We start from the raw sequence: 23,070 nt of genomic DNA on the forward strand, positions 1-23,070 counted from the left end.
CTAGAGGACTCATACTCAAAAGTAAGACAGATTGAAATTAGCCTCCAGAATTAGAACAAAGTATACCTTTCCCCCCTTTTTTCCAATCAGTGTGTCTTTCTGTCTCTTTCTCTTTTCTTCTTTCTTTCCTTTTTTTTCTTTTCTTGTACTGTGGATCAAAACAGGGTCAGTTTACCACTGATCTACATCCCCATCACTTTTTATATTTTGAGACAGAGTCTTGCTACATTGCTTGAGGATCTGACTCAGTTGCTCAGACTAGCCTTGAACTTGGAACCTTCCTGCCTCCCATCTTCTCATGTTGCTTTGGATTACAGGCCTTCACCACCTATGTGGTCAGAGTTCACTTTAATACATTATGCTGCCAAACCTTTATCTTTCCGCTTTGGCATCTTTGGGATTTATGAATCACTGTAGAGTAAAAGGAAGTTCTTTGAAATTTAGAAATATAATATTAATAAGTATTCTAAAAAATTTCATTCACTTTGATAATATCCTAAAGTTTCTTTTTTCTGATTTTTCATGTTTACCAGTTGTGCAAATTCATTCTCATAAGAGTGAGGAGGGAATGAAATATTCCCATGATCTGAATATGGTAGTTCTAGGACACAGATCAGCAAATCTTCTCTGTAAAGGGCCAAATAATAAATCCCTTAGGCATTCTTTGTTACATGTGTAACAGTAATACAGTTATACATGCAGCAAAGAGGGTGAGTGGCCATTTCCAGTTTCTAAGGAAAATCATTACAGAAGGGGTGACATTTGGTGAGAGTCTTGGAAGAAATAGCCACCAGTGTGTCAGGAGGGCAAAGACGTTTCAGGCAAAGGGAGTTTCGTGAGCAGAGGCACTGAAGTGTGGCAGAACCCTATGTATCTGGGGAACTGCACAGAAGTGTGTCTGGAATAGGTGGAACACTTCGGCCCACTGTGAATGAAGCTACTTGCCATACTGGATCATGGAGCACCTTTCTTAATCATGCCAGAGAAATTGGATTTTTATATTTTAAAGTGATGATTTTTCTAACATGTTTTAGTCTAACAACAAAGCTTTTGTGGAAGCTCAGCATGTAAACCATACCTTTGGAGGTAACTCCCCCATTTAATAGCGAATAGGAGAACTCATCTCTACTGAGTAGTAGTCTCAGAACGAATTCCAGAAAATCCTCAGACTCCAAGGGATGCCTTTAGCAAAAAATACTTCTGATGGGACCAGTGAAAAGATTTTAAGATGAGGAGCCAAACCTCAGATGTGCACACACAGAAAGTCATGTGTAAAAGATGGTTCTGAGGAAGGTGCCACTGAGGCCGAGACCAGATAGAGACTTGTCACAGTTGTAGAGAAGAGGCTCTAGGGCTTGGGACTAAGCAGACAGTAACGGTGGCAAAACATATTAAAGGAAATAGAGTAGAAAACTTGTATTCGCGGTACAGATTGGAAGGGGACATAGGGAAAGAAGTAATCTGTTATGATTCCTGCATTTCTGTTCCAGGTACTAGATGGATGATGGTGTCATTATCAAGTAACAGCAGCAAGTATATGCTAAAGTCGCCTTGTTCTTTACAGTTTGCAGAATGCTTCCCATCCGTTGCCTCATCCATGTCCTGTGATCTCCCCTTAATGCTTTTATAACCTGACTTTTGGTGCTGTTATCCTTCATTCTTTTCTCTGTTCTGTTTCTCTAATCTATCTATCTATCTATCTAACTAACTAACTAACTAACTAACTAACTTTTGGAGATGATGTCTCACTGTGTTGCCTAGGCCAGTCTTGAATTCACAATCCTCCTTCCTATGCCTCTTGGGTAGCTGGAATTATGGGAGCACACCCTCACACCCACCTCTCCTTCATTCTCATTGGCCTCATGAGTCCTGACTTGATTCTCTAGGTTTCCTTTTTAAAATTCTTGCTCCACTGGTCTCTTTGACATCTGATCCTCTGTATTTCTTTGATTCTTCTTCCCTTTATCTTTATATGTAGTTATTCTTCAAAATATTTGAACCTGCTGCCTCTTATTTCACTCTTGCTCATGCATCTATTATTATGATTTCAATCACCTCAAGAAAAAGCCTTCCCTTACACACCCTGACCTATTTTCTGAACTTCGGAATTATGTTTTTAGCTGCCTATGAGACACTGCTGACTAAATGTTTATCAAACTCTGTGTCTAGGCATCGAGGTAATAATCACTGTCCTCTTTTTCCTTATTTCCTGTTTCTATTAATGACTACATTTATCACTCTCTAGGCCTCAAAGTGTTGAAATTGTATTTGAACCCTTTCTCAACTTTTGTACTTCATTGCTGTCAGGTTCTATCTATTCTGTCTTCAGAACATCATTTACCTCTGTGCTTCCTATTTGTTACCACTCTTCTAGTTTAGACTTTCGTTGCCTTTTACCTATATCATTTCAGTAACCCTATAACTTGTCCCCTTTCCTTTAGTATCTATTATCTCCTATCCCACTCACCCATATTTCTGCCAGTGTATGTTTTCTAATACATATCCCAGTCATCTTCTCTGTTTGTCTCCATTTTTGTCCATTCTTGGTTCCAGTTGGCCTCCCTGTCCAAATTACCAGTAGAATAAAGGTCATCTTCCTTTTTCTGGAATTCAAAAGTTTTAGGATCTGGATACAATTTTACTAAATTTATTTCCACTGCTTCTCATTTTGCACACTACTTTCCAAACAAATGAAATTATTCCCTAGTTCTTATATACTTACTGTTTTCCACTTCCATCTCTGTCATCTGATCCTTCATCCTGGACTTTGCCCCTCCCAGTTCCAGATATTCCAAACATTGTATAATTCCTAAGTTTTTGCCACGTTTAACATTGCTGTGATCTGTTTTCCTCTGAATTTTATACCACTTTGTCTATGGCACTTGTCACTTTCTGTGTACTATACACATTAGCATTATTTCCCCACTAAATTATGAGCTCTTTTAAGTTATGAATTCTCCCTGAGCTCTTTCAGTCTATTTTATGCTAAGTTAATATATATAGAAAGAAATAATCTGATCTTGCAACTCTGGTCAAGTAGGTAGAGCAAAGTAGCATTGGCCCCTTTTGAAAGGTCAGGAAGCAGCCTCCATGAGGTTGACAGATTGCCTAAGGCTGGTTGCTATGTAGTGCCAGAACTCTAGCTGAAACATCATCTTTCCAAAGTCTGAACAAAATGTATTGTACCATGCTGCCTCTCAAGCAGCTGACATCAAATAAAAAATAAGTTATAAGTGGGAAAAGAATTATATTCAGAAAATTGAAATCTATTCCAGAAGTTTTTTAAAAGGCATGCCTTTCTGTTGCTTCTGAGGATGGTAGTCATATAATAACCCATCTCTTGATTTCTAGAGGGGTGTGTGTATATGTGTGGGGTGGGGCATAGGAAGGACATGGAAATAGATAGACAGTATTTACTTAGGTTAGGAAAAGAGCTCCTTAAAGAAGCAGCAGAAGAAAAACTGGAAATACTTAGCAAAGTCCAGATCCTGAAATTAGAGCCAGGCCACCTGAGAGCACAACAATTAGTTCATACATCTGCCATCACTGACTGTTGCTCTTAAATGAAGGATGATACACAGGTAGGGAAGAGCCTTGAGAACTTTCAGCTTTACTCTCCAAACAGTTTCATTTCTTTGCTAGAAATTGTCTTTGAAGCATTGTTTTTATTAGCTTTTGTTATATTCCAATAATACTTCTTTTTTCTTTTTTTACCAGAGGAAGAAGAAGAGCAGGTACCCACTGATGGGGGCACATCAGCAGAAGCCATGCAAGTTCCCTTGGAAGAAGATGATGAATTGGAGGAGGAGGAAATTATTAATGATGAAAATTTCTTGGGTAAAAGACCATTGGACAGTCCTGAAGCTGAAGAAATACCTGCCATGAAACGACCACGGCTATTAAACACTAAAGGGGACACACTAGATGTAGTATTATTGGAAGCTCGAGAACCACTCAGCTCAATAAATACACAAAAGATCCCTCCAATGCTCTCTCCAGTCCACGTACAGGACAATACAGACCTCGCACCTCCATCACCAGAGCCACCCATGTTGGCTCCAGTGGCAAAATCACAAATGCCGACTGCAAAGCCATTAGAAACCAAGTCATTTCCACCCAAAACAAAGACCAAAACCAGTTCTCCAGGACAGAAAACTAAGTCACCTAAAACTACCCAGTCACCAGCAATGGTTGGAAGTCCTATTCGGTCCCCAAAAACTGTCTCCAAAGAAAAGAAATCACCTGGACGTTCTAAAAGCCCCAAAAGCCCCAAAAGCCCCAAGATTATGTCTCATATTCCCCAACCACCTGTCAGACCTGAAACACCAAATAGGACTCCTTCAGCCACAGTAAGTGAAAAAATTAGTAAAGACACCATCCAGGTAAAACAAACACAAACTCCCCCCGAGACTGGGAAACTGAACAATGAGACTCAGCCGAGAAAGGCTGTAGTGACGGACAAAACAATCGATGACTCTATTGATGCTGTGATTGCTCGAGCCTGTGCTGAACGTGAGCCAGATCCTTTCGAATTTTCTTCTGGATCAGAATCTGAAGGAGACATTTTTACCAGCCCTAAGAGAATTTCAGGTTCGGAGTGTATCACTCCAAAAGCTTCCACTTCTTCGAACAATTTCACCAAGTCTGGATCCACTCCTCTTCCTCTTTCAGGGGGAACTTCAAGTTCTGATAACTCATGGACGATGGATGCTTCTATCGACGAGGTGGTACGGAAGGCAAAACTAGGAACCCCTGCCAGTATACCTCCCAGTTTCCCTTATATCTCTTCTCCCTCCATTTCTCCTCCCACTCCTGAACCTCTCCACACTGTGTATGAGGAGAAAACCAAGCTGCCTTCATCAGTGGAGGTAAAGAAGAAGTTGAAAAAAGAACTGAAGACTAAATTAAAAAAGAAAGAAAAGCAGAGGGATAAGGAGAGGGAAAAAGACAGAAGCAAAGAAAAAAATAAAGAGAAAGATAAAATTAAAGAGAAGGAGAAAGAAAGAGAAGTTGGCAAGGAAACGAAATACCCGTGGAAGGAGTTTCTGAAAGATGAAGAATCAGATCCCTATAAGTTTAAAATAAAAGAATTTGAAGACGTTGATCCAAAAGTGAGATTGAAAGATGGAATTGTGAGGAAGGAGAAAGAGAAGCATAAAGATAAGAAAAAAGATAGAGAAAAAGGCAAGAAAGATAAAGATAAGAGAGAAAAGGAAAAACTTAAAGATAAAGGTAGAGAAGAGAAGATGAAGGCCCCACCGGCACCACTGGTATTGCCCCCCAAAGAAATGGCTCTGCCCTTGTTCAGCCCTAGTGCAGCAGTGCGGGTCCCCTCCATGCTGCCTGCCTTGTCACCAATGCTCCCCGAAAAACTGTTTGAGGAGAAAGAGAAACCTAAAGAGAAAGAAAGGAAAAAAGACAAAAAGGAGAAGAAGAAAAAGAAAGAGAAAGAGAAGGAGAAGGAGAAGAAAGAGAAGGAAAGGGAGAAAGAGAAAAGAGAGAGAGAGAAGAGAGAGAAAGACAAGGAGAAACACAAGCATGAAAAAGTAAGCAGTTTATCATTTTCGGCACTATCTGAACAAAGTCCTAGTGAAAAACACAGGTAAACAAAGCCAGCAATTCTATCTGTGTTCTGGATGTAAATCACCCATAACTTAACTGGAAATGCGTTTGTAATAAGGTTACAAAGTTTAATTTTAATTCTAGAAGCCATAAGCTTGTAATCAAGCCCCACCCACGTACACTTAAAGATGTTAAAAATTCATAGCTTAAACTCTGTATTAACTGTGCTAATCTCTGGCAGGTTTTTTGGTATTGTTTTTGGTTTGTTTGGTTTTTTTTTTTTAAATCTGTAATTTTAAAGAGTGAATAATATTTGTATTAATTATCAAGTATACTACATAATATTTTGCACTATTAGATACCTGGGAAAAACAGAACCCATTTTTCTAAGCACATACAAAATCATATCCCTGCTTTAAGAGGATAGCAAGGCCGAGGGAAGGACTTCTGACTTGGGTTTCTTTCTAGAGAGCCATTCTGGCATTTATTCAGGGTTCTGACTGTCTATAGTATTTTGAGTAGCATCTTTTATTCCTTCCATTTTCTACATTAACAAGATTAGAACTCGTTCTGAGTCTCTTAGCCTGAGCCTCTAAGCTGGTCTGGCAGTCTGACTTGTGAGCAGAAAGTAGTTCCACATAGCAGAGACGTTTACCTTGTCAGTAAACAGAGTTCATCCAGAGAAACTGAAAGATCCTGCTATTTTGTAGGAGCTAGGACCTCCATCCTGTTGGCATAGGACATGGCCTCTGCCCATATGACTTTGTTCTTTCTCCATGGCTCTTGGGATTATTATACTTGTTAACTGGTTGATTTCAAAATTTTGTTTAAAGTTTCTAAAATAGCAATTTTCTATTCAGAGTGCCATCCGTAGAACCCCTCAGAGATCCTTTCCCTAACCTATAGAAGTGATCTTCTCTGTTTGGAACTTGACTTTAAAATAATACTGGGTAATTTTTTTCAACATAATAAATATAAATTTGACCTATAGCAGATCTATTACCAATAACTTTGCAGTATTTTTAACTTCAGACTTATCTAGAAACCTTAATTTGAGTGAAAATGGTGATGGCAGCTCTCACATTTTTCTACCTAACTTTATTCTTTCTTTGTCCCCCTTGGCTATTCTACAATAGAAAGACATAGAATGGAAATGCTGATATCAATAACTAAATATTGGGGCTGGGGTTGTGGCTCAGTGGTAGAGAACTTGCCTAGCACGTGTGAGGCACTGGGTTCAATCCTCAGCACCACATAAAAATAAATAAATAGAGACATTGTATCCATCTATAACTAAAAAAAATTTTTTAAATAACTGAATATTGGCAATTTAAGTATATATAAAAATTCAATTCTTATTTACATTTTAAAAATTATTTATCATTATATTATTTATTCTTATGTACAACTTGTCAGGTTTGAAAGCACTTCCACACACTTTATTTTCTCCCTCTAACACACTTGTGACATAGATCCAGCAGTTATTATTATCACCCATCAATGAGAAACTGACCCTCAGAGAGTAATATTGTCCAAGCTTGAGATCACAGGAGTAGCAAACGAGCCAAGTCACTTATATCACAGATATATTTCATATTTTGAAATGTTTATTGTTAGAGATATTGTCTGACAGCAATTAGTCATTTTTCCATCATGTACTAGTAACTTGGCAGCTGAGCCCTCAATCATTCATGGTACTCTTTGCTTTCATCACCATCTTGACTTTGGAAATTCAGTGTCATTGTGTCAACAATCATTATGAATTTGAGAGAAGCTCATCAGATTAGGTTTGTAACAGCATTCCATACCTTTCCACAACATCTACCTGACTTTAAGAAAGAACAGCCCCCAGACCACCTCTGGCAGGCTCAGTTACTTGGCACAGATTTTATCTGACAGAAAGACACACGTTCTTGTGCCAGTTTTGATGGATTATGGATCAGAGATATGACAAAAGATAAACATTTGTCAAAGTCAGCTATTTTATAAGAAATTTTAAAATAACAAATATTGCTTTTAGAGTCAGACCTGAATTCAAATCCCAACTCTTGTGAAATTAGGCATGTTGCTTATATTAGGTTTAAATGAGATGCAGGATATGCAGAGTACTATAGCTGCACCTAAGTAAATGCCATTTCAATAAACAGAGGAGACAGTGGTGGTGTTATAAGACTGTAGAGAAAAAAGGGAGGGGTTAGGGATGTAGCTCAGTCAGTGGAGTGCTTTCCTCGAATGCACAAGATCCTTGGTCCAGCCCCCAGCACCGCAAAAAAAAAAAAAGTTTAAAACAAAAAAGACTGTAGAAGCCTCTAGGTTTGCTACCTCATTGGACCATACTAGCCAACCTGATAGTACAAGTGGTCAACTATTGTTATGCTTTAAACAAATCATTTCTATTTTGTAGCATTCATTTAAATTTTAGTTCTTTATATAGATAGGAAAGGATAAAGGCCACTGCAACTCATGGAAATGCCTTGACAATAAGTAGAAATTGAGATATTAATATAAACTTTAAAACTTTTCTTTCTTCAACCCCACTTAAGTAATATGAGTAATTGAAAGTAGACCTGAAAGGGAGTTACATATGATCTATGAATTTTCTTACATGTCCACAGAATTAAGGCAACAAGGATAAATTTTTAAATCTCCCATTTTTGTTGCCTACTTACACAGATTTTATCATATTTACCAATACTAATGGCCAACTAAGACATCGTTAATTAAACAAGAATTGCTTAGTGAGTGGAAGTAGCTTTGGGCTTTGGAATCCAGCATACCCAGGATAAGATCCCGAACAAGTGTTTTAGCTTCTTTAATCCTTACATATTTCATATTTAGTGTAGGGATAATGATAACACTAAAAATAGCAAAATAGTAATAGTTAATGTTTAATTACATATTCCGAACACCATAGTGAGAACTTTGTATAATCTTAAGTCCTTACCAAACCATCTGAGGTAGGCACTATAGTGATTATCACTTTAAGATGAAAAACTGAGTTTTAGAAAGATGAATAAGCTTGTCCAAGATAACACACTTAGTAAGTGACAGTGAGGTGAATTGATGTTCCTAACCACTGTGTTTTCCTACATTAAGTTAAAAATGGGTTGAGTGAAATAATATATGCAAACTTTTAGTTCCCCTTTATGAACAATAATAGGTATTAGTCAAGGTTGGGAGTCTGGTGCGTCACTTATTTAAAATGGAACCTTACTAACTTTGTATGAAAAACCCATTAAGAGCAATTATGTTGACCAGCCATATAGCATAATAGGATTAGCAAAAAAAAAAGGTCAACCTAACAGTATATTTCAGAGCCGTTTAAAATGTTTATTGAAATTTTGGTTTCTATACCTGTATGCAATGCTTGATTGTTTAAAATCATGAATCTTTGAGTTTATCTGAATGTATAGGATTATAAGATTACTTTAATTAAAATTTACTCTTGGTATTTTAAGTGTTTTTCGGAGGAAGGATCATTGTAAGAAAACACCTTGCTATTTATGTTAGTAGAATTGGAAAGTTGTATCTACGTGTGTGTGTGCATGTACGAGCACACTGCTGGGGATCGAACCCATTGCCTGTCACGTGCTAGCCAGGGGCTTTATCACTGAGCTCCACCCCCAGAGCTCCACCTATAATCTTAAATACAAGATAAGCCAAAATCCATCTGTCAAACTAAGGAATGTGTTTTTACACTTGAATATATTCTTATTTAAATATGATCCTGCTGGCCCATTAGAGTGTTGCCCAGTGCTGGCCCACAACTAGCACCGAACCTGGGCTTTGGCAGTCACACTAACCTTGGTTGAGATTCCAGCCCTGCAAGGTGTTTCCTTGATTCTCATGAGCCTCTCTTAACCTCTTGGACCTCTGCTTCCTTCACTCTGCTTCTGCCCCTCATTCAGTACCAAGAAGAGACAGCATCATTATGTAGTTTACCTCTGTTTAAATACAATAGTTTCATGCCTTCTCTAAGAATATGTTGGCATAAAACGCCTTCTCCTTCTCATAGAAAACACTAAGTGAAGACTATTTGTGTCATTTAAGATGAATAGATAACTAACAATTCAGAATTTTCTTAGAAATAACCAATAATGTTGATAACAAATCCATGGATAAGTAAGTGAAAGTTGTATGTAATGGAAAGTCCATAGACTTTATAAAGGATTCCCTAAACTTTATCCTACTGACTGATGAATTGTTTCATTTGCGTTAACATTAGTTATTGAATGAACTAACCTGGATAGCAGATAATTTTAAAAACTGTCACTTATTGAGTGCATTCGAGTGCCGGACCTGGGCAGAACTCCATTATTTAATCCTCCAAACACCTCTGGGAGTTTGGGGTTGCTCTTCCTGTCTTACAATTGGAAAAACTGCGCAGAAAAATTGGATGATTGCTGCAGCACTGGGTGGAAGAGCTGTGGTTGGCCAGGTCTGTCTGCCCGAAGCCTGGGTGCCTTAGCACCCGTGACTGTTTTCTCAGGCCCCTCCCTCTGTCTTCTCTGGTGTGTCTGAGTAAGGGGAAGCTAGTGGGACAGGGATGGGTAAGAAGGGTCAACACTCTGGAGCAGAGTGACATCATAACTCAATAAAATTCTAGTCCTTGAGGAAATCTTAGCAAGTTCCTGTTCAACTGCCACATTTTAAAGACAGGACAGGGATGTGTTGCAAGCCTGAATGACTTTAGTAATCAGAACAATTTAAAGTTTTAATGTTTCTTTAATCTATCCACAAATCCTTTAGAGTTTACCCCTAAATAAGTTTTTATTAAATTTAAATAGTTTATTCTTTAGAGAATGATAAATAGTCTTAATGTTTTTTTCCCTTTAACAAAAGATTTTCATCTTGTATTTAAAGTAAAATAGTTTCATTTCCGGTATTTTTTCATAAGCTGTTATAACTTGTGAAATAAAGGGGTTTTCAGTAAATAAAATAGTACAGTAAATGGGGGAAATTCTCCCTTTGTATTTCTTACAACTGCCTATTCCAAGACAAAACCAGTAACTTATTGTTTAAATAAGTATGTTTAACTATAGAAGTTACCAAAAGTCGCCCTCTGAGCCCTTGCTGAAGCAGGCACGGGTTGTTTGAGTGTCAGCATTGGGGCCACTCATTATACTCAACCACAATCATGCATCTTCTTCTGTCTTCTTAATATTTTAGATAGCTTACAGTGTTTAATTAAACTCTGTTTCAGAAGTAAATTATGCAAAGACTCTAATTGCTAAGAAAGACAACAAAAGGGTTACCAGTCAGTAGTGTCCAAATGTTAGGTGATTAAACTTGGCTTTTTGTGAGGAGTATTTATGGATTTTTCCTAACTTATCAGCATAGATGGGAATCTGAACTCGTGCTTGCTGAACTTACTGCTACCACAGCTAGTACACATATATGGTGTTTTTTTTTTTTTTTTTTTAATGAAAGGAGTTTAACATTAAAAAAATAAACTTGGACAGATTATATTGACAAAGCTGCCCATTACCTTTGTAGAAAGTCCCTGTCAAAAGATAAACTTTAAAGCTGGAATGCATGAAAGAGTTCCAAGATAGAATTTAAATTTAAACTGATTCTTTATAGATAAGCTTTTTAAAAATCCACCTCTTTGCTTCAAGTCAGGATTTTAAAAATAAATTTCCCCTTTAAATCTCTTGAGCGATTTTCATTTTTTGCAAGGCCGCACTGCTGGTGTCCTGGAAAAATGGAGAGTTAGAGCTTTATCAGTTGGTGCCCTGAGGTATGTGGCAAAGAAGCTAAATCCTTGAAGATTAGCAAAAAAAAATGCAGCACATGGCAATAAGGGGCTTATATGACTACTAGTATTAGTTCAGGTGAAAGAAGTATTGCTTATACATAAAACTGGACAAATCCACTGACAATGTATTTTTAGTTAGCTACAAAGGAGTCTTATATTGCTGGACTTTACCTCTTTGGTGAATTGGGAAGCTTAGTAATCCACTGTAAATGCTCTTCTGCTTGCCCCAATTCTCAGCATTACTCCAAAGTGCTGTTCTTTTATTTTAACCCTTAAAAGCTCATGTTGTTCCCAGATTTTGGCTCCATGCCATTAAAAGATGGCGTTGATCATATTGTTTAAGTAATCAAAGTTGTTTTCATTGAGTTTGTTGTTTTTTAGGAAGTAAGCATGAGAAATTATTTTATAATTATAAGGAGGATCTCTTTTCTTTCAATAAGCATGCAGATAAAGTTGATAAAGGCAAAAATATGGGAAGAAAATTTTGTTTAGAAATTATATTGTCTATATTAGCATCCTCATTAGTCTTTTTCTCCTTTAAAAGTTTATTGATCTTGGGCTGAGGTTGTGGCTCAGTGGTAGAGCACTTGCCTAGCGCGTGTGAGGCCCTGGATTCAATCCTCAGCACTGCATAAAAATAAATAAATAAAGTAAAGGTATTGTGTATAACTACAACTAAAAAAATAAGTATTTTTAAAAAGTGTATTGATATTTTTCTATATCTTGAATTTTTTCAAGATAAATCTGATTTAACTTCTTTGAGAATAAATGTGTGTAAGTAGTTTGTAGTTGTCCTATTTGTCTGGGACAATCCCAGTTTGCATTTTTTTTATGATATAATTAAACCTTCCTTTCACTATCAGAGATGTCTCTGGATAACATGGGCACTATAATTACAGATAAAACTGTGAGCTGACGAAGCAAAATCATTCATTAATTCAACTAGTTGACTGAATACCTGTTGCCTTTAGGACCCATTCGTACCATTTTTAATCTGACTTATAAAATGGGTCATCATTTTTGTTTGCTTATCCTTCCATGTTATTTTTTATTTTTTATAAGAGGTCATAAATAGATGATATCTTGATTTGTTTGCCCTGTAAGCCATTTAAGACAGTGTCAAAAACCCAAGCTACTTTAGTCAAATGGAGGTGAAGCCAAAGTTAATCTCAATTTCCATATAAATTAGTTAGCCTTTCATAGAGAAAAATACATTTTATAACTAACCCTAGCCATCTCACAAGTATGTCATTTATCATAGGAAACCTTGGCTAAGAAAGTGAACCGTTCCATGCAGGACGTCAGCATTATCAGAAAAAGAGCTCAAAATGTGTCAGAGAGCCTAGGAGATGTATGGTAGAACAGGAGATGAATTTGGTGTCAGGAGGATTTAGGCCATTTATATTTACTGACTTTTATATTTACTGGCAAACCAGTTACTCTTTCTGAGCCCTTCATTACATAGGCATAATAATAGCTCCTAGAGCGCTTGCTGAATTTGAGATCAAGTTCATAATGTATATAGGGATTTCGTGTAATAGTGTACAAGGATATTATTATACGATTATTGTTTAATAAAGAGTAAAGAACTGGACTGAACACACAATGCAAAGCATAATAATAAGCCAGAATTTTTTTTAAGGTAGGGAAAACCACTTTCTTTTTTTAATAAAACGTTAGAAAAAGTTATTTAAGTGTTTAAATAATAGTGTTGTAGGTTGAAGGAATGAGGAATAAGAAATATTACTCACTAAGCAAGAAGTTCTGCTGTGCTATTTCACAGATAGCAATAAGGTACTGCGCATTTCAGAAAGCTAGAAGAAAGGATTTTGAGAGATTTTACTATAAGGAAATGGTAATTATTTGAGGAAACAGATGTGTTTAACCTGATGTAAAAATTACACAACACATTCATGGCAACAAAATGGAAAAAAGAGAAAAAATGGTTGTCCCATATAGGATCTGTTTATCCATAAAACAGAACCCAGGGCTGGAGTTGTAGCTCAGTGTTAGAGCACTTGCCTTGCCCGTGTGAGGTGCCAGGTTCGACCCTCAGCACCACATAAAAATAAATAAATAAAATAAAGGTATTGTGTCTACTGACAACTAAAAATATTTTTTGAAAACTTATTAAAAATAAGTTAATTTTTAAAAAACAGAACCCATAAAATCTACTCCATGTATTTGTTAAAAATCCTTAAGGAGAACATCTGGAAAATAACCAGGCACAATGCCTTGACAAGTTGTAAGTGACTTGTAAATGTTTATATATTTTGGTTATATTTATTTATTTACATAAAGTGGGAGGGTGCAAAAAGTATGGAAGTCTTAACAGTTCACAAAACAAAGACTGAATCTATGGTTTTCAGATTTGTTTAGATATGAGCTGTTCATTTAAAAAAAATTGTTTTTGAAGAAAGAGAACACAAACCCTAGGTAGTTATATATGAGTCTTGCTCTACCCCATCATAGTGACCCTTGACCCTCTGGGACCTTCAGGAAAACCACTGTTTTGTTCTGTCTGCAGAGCTGGACAGATGAAGGACAGCAGCCAAAAGTGAGAGCTAGTGGGTTTTGGGGGTGACATTGGTAAATGAAGATTTGGATGTTATGAGATGAAATGCATGATATTTAGTTGGAATTTTTCAATAGGCAAGCTTCTGTCTTGGTCTTAGGTTCAAGCAATCAGTGTTAGTATAGAATGGGAAAGTTTGAAGACATGACAGTGGAAACTAAGGATATGGATGAGATCACTAAAGAAGAAACTGTGGAATGACAAGAGGAGAGGAACAAGCAATGTTGGGCAAAAGCAGAGGCTGTGCAAAGAGGATAGAAGCTTACTAAGGCCTGTAATGGAGAAAAATATTGGGACATTTGCCAGTAGTTAATGTCTGCAAAGAGTGGTTTTAGGGCTGGGTTTGTGGCTCAGTGGTAGAGTGCTTACCTAGCGTGCACTGGGTTCAATCCTCAGCACCACAAAAAATAGAGTAAAGGTATTGTATCCATCTATAACTAAAAAGCAAACCCTTTAAAAAAAAAAAAAAAAGTGGTTTTAGTGGCGAGGTTGGGGCAGAAACCAGAGTGGGTCAAGGAAAGAATAAGAGATGAACAGACAGCAAAGCAAATAAAAGAGACAACAAATTGAAGACTGAAAAATGTGAGAAGTTGTTAGCCAGATGTTGAGGAGAAGGTAAAAAAAAAAAAAATTAAAGGTGGAATTGAGTATATTTAAAAGATAGATAGGGGCTATGGTTGTAGCTCAGTGGTAGAACACTTGCATAGTTTGTGTGAGGTACTGGGTTTGAGCCTCAGCACCACATAAAAATAAATAATATAAAGTTCTAAAAAAATACAGTAACATAAAAAACAATTTAGAATAAATAAAAGCTAGATTAAAAATAATTAGTGGAATGGAGAGGCTGAGGAAGAAGACTCAAAGCTAAAGTAGGTAGTTATGGTTGGTGTGCAGAGACATTTGTACATTTATGGGGAGTTGAAGGAGTTTTCCTGTCATTGGTCTCAATACTTTTCCCTATGGAGTTTGCTAATGGTGGGGGAGGGGGGTTTAGGAAGGGTCTTGAAAGAGATAAAGATTTGAAATCATTGCTTTATATTCATGCTTGAAATGTGTCTTAAGCATGTGTCACTGTGATAGACACCAGGAAATAGCAACAAACAAAATAGATATGGTGTCTGCCCTTATGTAAGTGGCTGGAAATCCAAATAAACAGATAGTATTGAAGGCATAGATGAAGGTAAAGTTCTTTTAAGATTTTCTTTGATATCACTTAGTGCCTGGAGGATGATTTTAGGTTGGTCCTAGTTGAACAGCAGAATACCCAAGAGGCAAGAGACTTGGGGATATGTTCAAGATAAGTTGTTAATTTAACATATGTTTGTTGACCTGCCAGGCATTGTCAAAGAGAATGGTCAGAGCAGATTTTGATGTGATGATAGATTTTTTTAAAAAATGATGATAGTAAACTAGGAAGAAACAAATAAATACATAGGAAAAAAACACTAGATTTGGTTCATGTGCAAGTCACTGTATGATAATGATATATGTTGAACAGTATTCATTTCTCCTTAGAACCACCCCACTCTTCTGTCAATTCCTGAGCTGAAAAATAAAATCAGTGGTTTGCAGCTAGGTGTCAGGGACCTGCTGTGAACTATTGGCATATGATATTTCAGGGCCACAGCTATTAAACATCTGGCATGGCTTGGGAGAGTCTCTTATAACAAAGAATTATACCACCAAAAGTGCGAACTTCCACTGAAAAATTCTGATATAAATAACTATTTGAAACTATAGAGTTTTGTTTTAGTTTGTTTATTAAAAATACTTACTAAATCACGATCTTCAAACCAAAAATTGTGAAAAGACCCTTTAATGTGATACTCAATTTGTGTATATTTTTAAATATAGTTCTTAGCTTTTTTAGCAGTCATTGCCTTCACAGTAAATCCTTTTCTAAAAAGAAAATAGATCAGCTTTTTTTTCTTTTACAGCATTTCAGATCTTTTTACTATTAACCAAAAATGGAATAGTTTAATGCTGTAATGAACACTTGACAATTCAGCTTTTTCATATAATAAAACAATGAGTTTAATGTTTATCAAATTCTACAAATAGAGGCATTTTATCTTATAAAGAAAATTCCATTGCAAGTTTTTCCTTGTATGTTAAATCTGACAATCATAAATGCTCTACCAAATGCACTAGATAATAATTTTGTTTAAAAATTCTAACAATATAATAAAACCCAAGAAATTAACCCAAACATTAAAAAAATCCAGAAATAAGAGCCATATTTACGTAATGTGATTAAAGTTCATAAAATTTCGTATGTCAGGTAGCCTTCAGTTGTCAAAACCAGATTATCTTTTAGTCTAGCATCTTAGCCACATTTGTGACTTAAACATGTTTATTAAGTTTGTAGAGGTGGGAAAGTAGAAGAGGTAGGAAAGTAGAAGAGGTAGAAGGTACTTTTATAGAAAAAAGTAACATTGAACTGTAATGTACTAACTTCCACAGATAAAAGTGGAACCAGTCGTTCCAGCCCCAAGTCCAGTTATCCCCAGATTGACTCTTCGAGTTGGCGCTGGCCAAGACAAGATGTAAGTATAAACCTTTGAATTAGAGTGAAGCAAGTGAAACTTGACCTCCTCTACCCTGACCTGATAGATTTAGGACTCTGCGAACCTTTTGCAGGTATGAACATGTAGAGTCAAACCTTGTTTTGAGAACTCTCCATTTTCAAGTTTTTATTGGTTTCTTCCTCTAGGTAAATGCTTTTTGCTTTGTTTAATATGCAGGATCCTTTTTTTTTTCTTGTTCGTTTTCTCTTTTTTTATTAAAAAAATTAGCACATGACATTGTTTCTGCATAGTGTTTAAGGTCTTAGTTATCTGGAAAATAATAAATGGTATTGGGCGGGCTTACTGCTATATTTCACTCAGGAAGATATAATGTTAAACTGTCTCATGTATGGCACGTGGTTTTATTCTGTGCTTGTGAAACAAAGATACTGTTAGAGGCTAGGTGAAACAGTATACAGTAGTAATAACCAATTTCTTAGTTGTCCAGCATTTTTCATTTGTATGTTTTAAAAACTTACAGAACTGGGGGTATAGTTCAGTGGTGGAGTGCTTGCCTAGCATGCACAAGGTTCTGGGTTAAAAAGGGGAAAAAAATCGTTAAAACTAGAAATGTAGGGGCTGGGGATGTAGCTCAGTTGATAGAGGGCTTGCCTCATATGCATAAGGCCCTGGGTTCAATCCTCAGCACCACCAAAAAAAAAAAAAACCTAGAAATGTAAACCCTGTGCTGCTGTCTGTCTTAATCTTCCCTGAACCATTATATTAATCCATTTTTAAAGTAAATTAGTTGAACAGTTTTCTTTTAGTCATCTTTTAATTTGAGCCATGAAAGTAAGAGTAGGACCTATGAATTTAGTAGTAGATAGAGAAGAAACAGAAAATTTGCTTTGTGTTCTCAGTGGTTCATTTAATCTTAAAGGTTGTATATGTTTATTCTGCTGCTTCTGTCAACTACAAATATAGTGTAGTGAAGAAGCCTTGTATGATTTTGAGGCAGACATGATCTTCCAGCAGAGTGTACCCTCCTCTGAAGATTTTAAGCACAAGATCCAAATGATTCATATTTTCTTACCTAAATTCTCCAGGAAATTTTCACATTATTTTTCCTGATTGTACCAGTAAAGACCTGGACAGAGGGTGGTAGTAGTGTCAACAAGCTTAGAAAATGTTAGCACAAATATCATGTATTCAGCCCTTTTTAAACCAGGTACTGATGTATCTAGTGCCCTCAGTCCACCTGCAGAGATTTGAATGATGTCCTCATCTCTCAACCAGCAAAGGACAGAGGAGACCCACCACAATAACTCTCCACACCATCTCCTTGGAAATTCTGTATATTGTCTAATTTTTCTATTCTTATTCTTATTCATCACTCAAAAAAAAAAAAACAACTTCTTTCCTGCCAATTCATATTTAATTCTGTTTCTCAGTTGCTCACCAGTACTTAGTCTCAACTCCCACATGAAAGTTTTGCCAGCTCACTCCCTTTGGAGAAATAAGGTTTGTGAAAAGGCATTGATAGTTATATGTATCTCCTTGCCCTTGTGCATCTTTCAGTCATTCTCTTAACTATTTTATTCTATTTCCTCCTTTCAGTAAATAACTCATACACCTAAGATATTGGAAGATGTGAGAAACAGATGTTATCACTCTGTAACAAAATGTGCAGTTTGACAGAAATTATAATAAGCAGAGATTCTAGACAAATGCCCTGGAAAAAGTTCAATGTTATATAAGATATAAACTTTCAGATATTTAGGTAAATAACCCTGGTGTTTATAACAGATTAATCATTTGACCAAGGCAGATGCAAAAAAATCCTTACACTGAGCAAAAAGATTAAGTAAAATACATTACATTTTAAATTAAAAATAAGAGAGAGAAGTTTCAGTCAAATAGAAAAATAGAATTTTATGTGAAATAGAACTTAGACAAGTGGGGTTTTTTGCGGGGAAGGGGGGTGGTCTAAATCAGGAGTCTGTAAACTACAGCCCACTGCCTGGTTTTGTATAACCTACAAACTTAAATGTCTTTTGCATTTCTAAATAGCTGAAAAAATTTTTTAATATTTTATGATATATGACAACTTCATGACCTTCAAATCGCAATAATCCTTAATAGTTGAAGCATAAGGATGTATGGTTTATTCCATGACTGTAATAATGGAAAAGTGGTGAAAAATTCCTACAAGTTGTGCCGTTAATGACTTAGTTTGTATACACTTAGGGGGTGAACTCATATTCTTTAAAAGTGAAATAAATGAACAGATGGGAGTTCAAAAGCAAGGGGTATTGAATAGTCCAGGAATAGGGAGAAGTGTTTATTGCTAAAGGACAGGCAAAAAGTAGACTCTTGAAATTATGGGAAAAAGAAAAAGCTTTACAAGGTTCAAATTATACCCTCTCTTTGGAAGATCTTTAAACCAATGTTTAGTTTCTAAATCTTAAAGAAGTTATATGTCTTTTGCCCTTGATCCAGAAAAGTACTTTGAGGTTAGATCGTTTCCTCTATTCTCTATTATTGTTCTTTGAAACAAGACAGAGGTAACTTATTTTTCCCTTGCTTTTACATTCCTGAAAACTGTTCTAAAATGATGTATGCTGAGGTCAGTACCTCTTTCTGACAGTGTTAAAATTCAAGATGACTTTCCAAAGACCTCAAATTCCTTTAACATGTCTTCCAGTGATGGATATCCCAAGTTCCCTGTAGTCTATATTGAAGAAGAAACTAAAATCCAGCCTTAAAACTGTAGTTTCTATACACATAAAGTAGGAATAGGGAACATTCAAGGTAATTGTCTGAGTCCAGCCTCATAATCAAGTTGTACTTTGATACCAAAACAGCAAGTAGGCTTTGGCTTGCCCAGGCACAGCTGCCTAGAACTCTGTTGATCAGGATCCTGGGGTCCCACCTGGACTCAGTGGCAGAGTATGGTGAGTGCAATGTCTGTGCCAGGATGGATCAGTGGTGGCACAGTTGTGATTTGTCATTCTGATCTTATTTTTTTTTTTTATCTATCTCTTTTTGAGCTACTGTAGAAGAAGTTGGCAACTTAACAGCATTCTTTTTTTAATTTTTTTTTATTCATTTCTATGAAGAAAACAGAGCAGAGTAATGTGATAAAATTTGCTGCAGACAGGGACTGTTGAGAGAGAATTATCAAGGAAAACATGGCAGAACAGGATCTACAGCTTTTCTAAGTTTAAATGGCACTCAAAATTCTATTAAAGGAGCCTCATATAAAATGTTAATTTTACATATTTGTAAAGTACTAAGAGAATATGATATAAATTTGCATAAAATTTTGAGAAATAATGATTGGAGTAGGGAATAAGCATTCTTCTTCACATTTCTCAAGTGTCCACTAATGCTGTCCTCTCACATGTCCCTTAGAGGAAGCTGTTGCCCTTTTCTATTCATTCACCCACGCTTCCCCTTGGGCCAGAGGTTCTTCTGCCCAGCCATGCTGCTCATGCTGGTATCCCAGGATACAGTAAAAGGGAAATTATGACTCCTCTGCTCTGAGGACATTCCTGTCTGTATTCCGGGAGCTCACCAGAGAAGGTGGTAACTAATAAAGCCCCTCTAGATGTTCTAAAATGCGTGGTCAATTTTTTCTTATTAATAGTTAATAATGTATTTGATCTGGTAATCATTTATGATGACTTTCAAGGAACAGTATTCTTGGTGATAATTCTAAATACCTTTGAGAGTTCATGATAGATGTTCTGTTTAACAATTTAACCCAGTTTTCAAAATACTCAAATTATGTTGAGATATTTTTCAGGCACTATTTTACTGGTGGCAATTATTTTCTTTTTGCTAATGTTTTAATTTCCAGTGGCAACTGGATTGATTTCCTAAATTCATGAAATTCTTTTCTTTTCAAGTCATTCTTTTTTTTTTTTCTTTTTTTTGGCCACAGTTTATCAAATGTAGCTTATGCCTAATGAAGGGTTTTTTGATAGTTGTAGTTTCTAAATTATTTCTATATACTGTGAAAATGGGAGCAAAAGCTTTCCTTATTAATTTTGAAGAACATAAGGGGTTTAATCTTTTAAGACATAAAATAAGTACAGATATTTATTGTCTTTATATGTTCTAAGCTTTTTGACAATGGAAACAGAATAATCATGGGCATTCATAAAGATAATAATTTGGAGCATTTTTAAGGAAAATAAGCATTTTTATATTTTAAAATGCAGTTTAGCCAAAACATATTTAATAGAGTGAAAAATGTACAGTAGCATTTTAGTGATAAATTCTTTAGAGAAATAATAGTAAATGGTTTTTATTCTACTTTCTGCATTTTCCTTTCAATACTTGAAGTGTTTTTTCCAGTCAAAATTCAGGGTAACAGTAAAGTAGGAAATAGAAATAGCAAACTGAGATAAAGAGAATAAAAAGAAACAAATGATTATGCATCAAATATTATTATAGCTTCCTAGCAATAAGGTCAAAAATGGAAATAATATTTTTGCATGGGGGATGCTGGGGATTGAACTCAGGGCCATAAGCATGCTAAGCATGTACTCTACCACTGAGCTAGATGCCCAGCCTCACAAAATACTTTTTTAAGAAGAAAAGGGTAGGGGTAAGATGCCTCAGTTTCTCAGAACGGGCCAAAGGTTTTCAAGGCACTAGATTTAAAAATTAATTTTTAATCTGGAACCAGATGACAAGGACAATGTCCTCCATAGCAGTTTTTACTGCTGGCACAAAGGCATTTTTTATTGACTGTTTCTCTAACCCACCATAATCTAAGGGAAAGCCTAAAAGCACAGCTCAGTAAAAATGTCTCTTTAAAGGGCTGTCAAACCTCTAGTTGAGACATGCTTATTTGCTTTTGGGTATTTTGTATTTACTCAGAATTCTAGTTGTAAGTAGCAGAAATCCTAATCAAACTACCTTAGAGCAGGGAAAATAAAAAGAGGTGTATTTGACTTTAGGTGGGCAGTATTGAGAGTTCATAAGGTATTATTAGAGTATGACTCTGCTCATTTTCCTTTTCTCCATCTTGCCTCTGTGTGGTGAGATATATGGCCCAACTCACTCCAGACTAATGTGGTTCTTCATGCTCAAAGTCCCTAGTGAAGCCCCCTTTTCTATGACATCCACTGCCAATTCCCATCAAAAACTCCAATCCACCAGCCCCTGTGGTAGGGAGACACCCTGTCAAAAAGGGAAATAGTAGGTTCCATTAGGAAAAGAGTATCTGTCACCAGAACAAGGTGGAAGAGGCCAGCAGAAATAGCTAATATATTTTATTTTAGCTAGGGAAAGGCAGCCAGATTTTGTGTAAAAGCAAGCCAAGGAACAGGGCAAGATAGCCATGGCAGAATGGTACCTGCCACTGGTTTTAAAATGATACTAAAGAAATCAAGTTTAGGAACATTTCAGAGGACCATCCTCTGAAATGGAAGGCCTTTTGATTTTCTAATTTTGTTTCCCATCCAATAAAACTATCTACTTTCAATTTTATTATTATTATTATTTTTGAAAAGTATTGATAGTTTTCTTTGTTTTGCCCTGGTTAACTTGTTACTGAAACAAACGTTTCATAGGAAGAGAAATATCAAGAACAATAACAAGGAAAGAATCTTAAGAGTCAGTGTATTTAAACTTTATAATTGGTGTTTACATTTTAAATGACTACATATATATTTGAAATTTAAAATGACCTATTTTTAATGCTAATGAAAGGCACAAATATTACTAATGAAGTTTCCTGGTTGCGAACAACTGGAACAGAAGTCGAGATTGTGTATGTTAGCTTTACTACCTTATTGTGCTTATAAATTCAGTGGTACCAAAGCCATTTATCTCAGCCATAATTCTGATCCACCTCCAAAAGGAAGCAGGTAGTTAAAATTTTTCTTATTTGTGTCTTCAGCCAGAATTCTGGTTTTTCCAAACAAGGAGTTCCTGATTTCCTTAATAATCCCTTTATTTTTTACTGAACTAGAATTATGAAGCCTGAATTTAATTTTTTCCATCACACATTGTAATTTGTTCATTATCACCAAACATACAGTATGTTTAAAAGGAAAAACTAGTATACTGTCAGAAAAACTAGCTTTAGGTTTTGGGAAATGCTTTTACAACACAGTAAAACAAGTGGAAAGATTATATCAAAGCATTTCCATCTTACTTGTAAACAATTACAGCAGTTCTTACATGGATGCCACATTAGAAGACTTGGGAAAATTTACTGGATTCCATTCTAATGCAATTAGAGCTAATTTTGTTCTTTAAATGAATAAAAGGTCAGCTTGTAAATCTAGCTTATCTTGAGTCCAGACTTCAATGAATTGTTTTATTTAATTTGTTGTAAAAGATCTTATCCTTAATGGGTCTAGGTCTTATTAGTTCACTTAGGTTTTAAAATATTTATGACCACCTTTTTAGATATGATTTGAATGATAGTTGGAAAGTTTCTCTCTGCAGTGTTATCAAGGCCCAAGATCACTAATTGAGTGAATATAGGAAGGTACTTAAGATTTGTTATCTGGAAAAAGCTGATGTGAACTTCCAGAATTTAAATGTTCTTTAACCTGTGACAGGCAGAGATAATTTAACTGTATCATAGTAACCTTTGGATACTATCTGATTATAATTTCCCCTAAAGATCAAACTACTCACACTTC

General features: G+C 35.9%; 1 protein-coding gene across 2 annotated transcripts in view; it reads left to right on the forward strand.

The window, feature by feature from the left end:
• Window positions 1-23,070, forward strand: part of Taf3 (TATA-box binding protein associated factor 3) — a 172,795-nt gene that overhangs the window by 119,374 nt on the left and 30,351 nt on the right. Inside the window, exons 3-4 of one of the 2 annotated variants that reach the window (XM_015495193.2) lie at window positions 3,718-5,546; window positions 16,359-16,441. In XM_015495193.2, the coding sequence (XP_015350679.2) occupies window positions 3,718-5,546; window positions 16,359-16,441 (1,912 nt within the window). Of the gene's footprint in view, window positions 1-3,717; window positions 5,603-16,358; window positions 16,442-23,070 lie in introns of those variants that run through there. The other variant, XM_048812652.1, reaches the window with a different exon arrangement.

Source organism: Marmota marmota, unplaced genomic scaffold (genome assembly GCF_001458135.2).
Source record: "Marmota marmota marmota unplaced genomic scaffold, marMar, whole genome shotgun sequence".
Taxonomy (NCBI): Eukaryota; Metazoa; Chordata; class Mammalia; order Rodentia; family Sciuridae; genus Marmota; species Marmota marmota.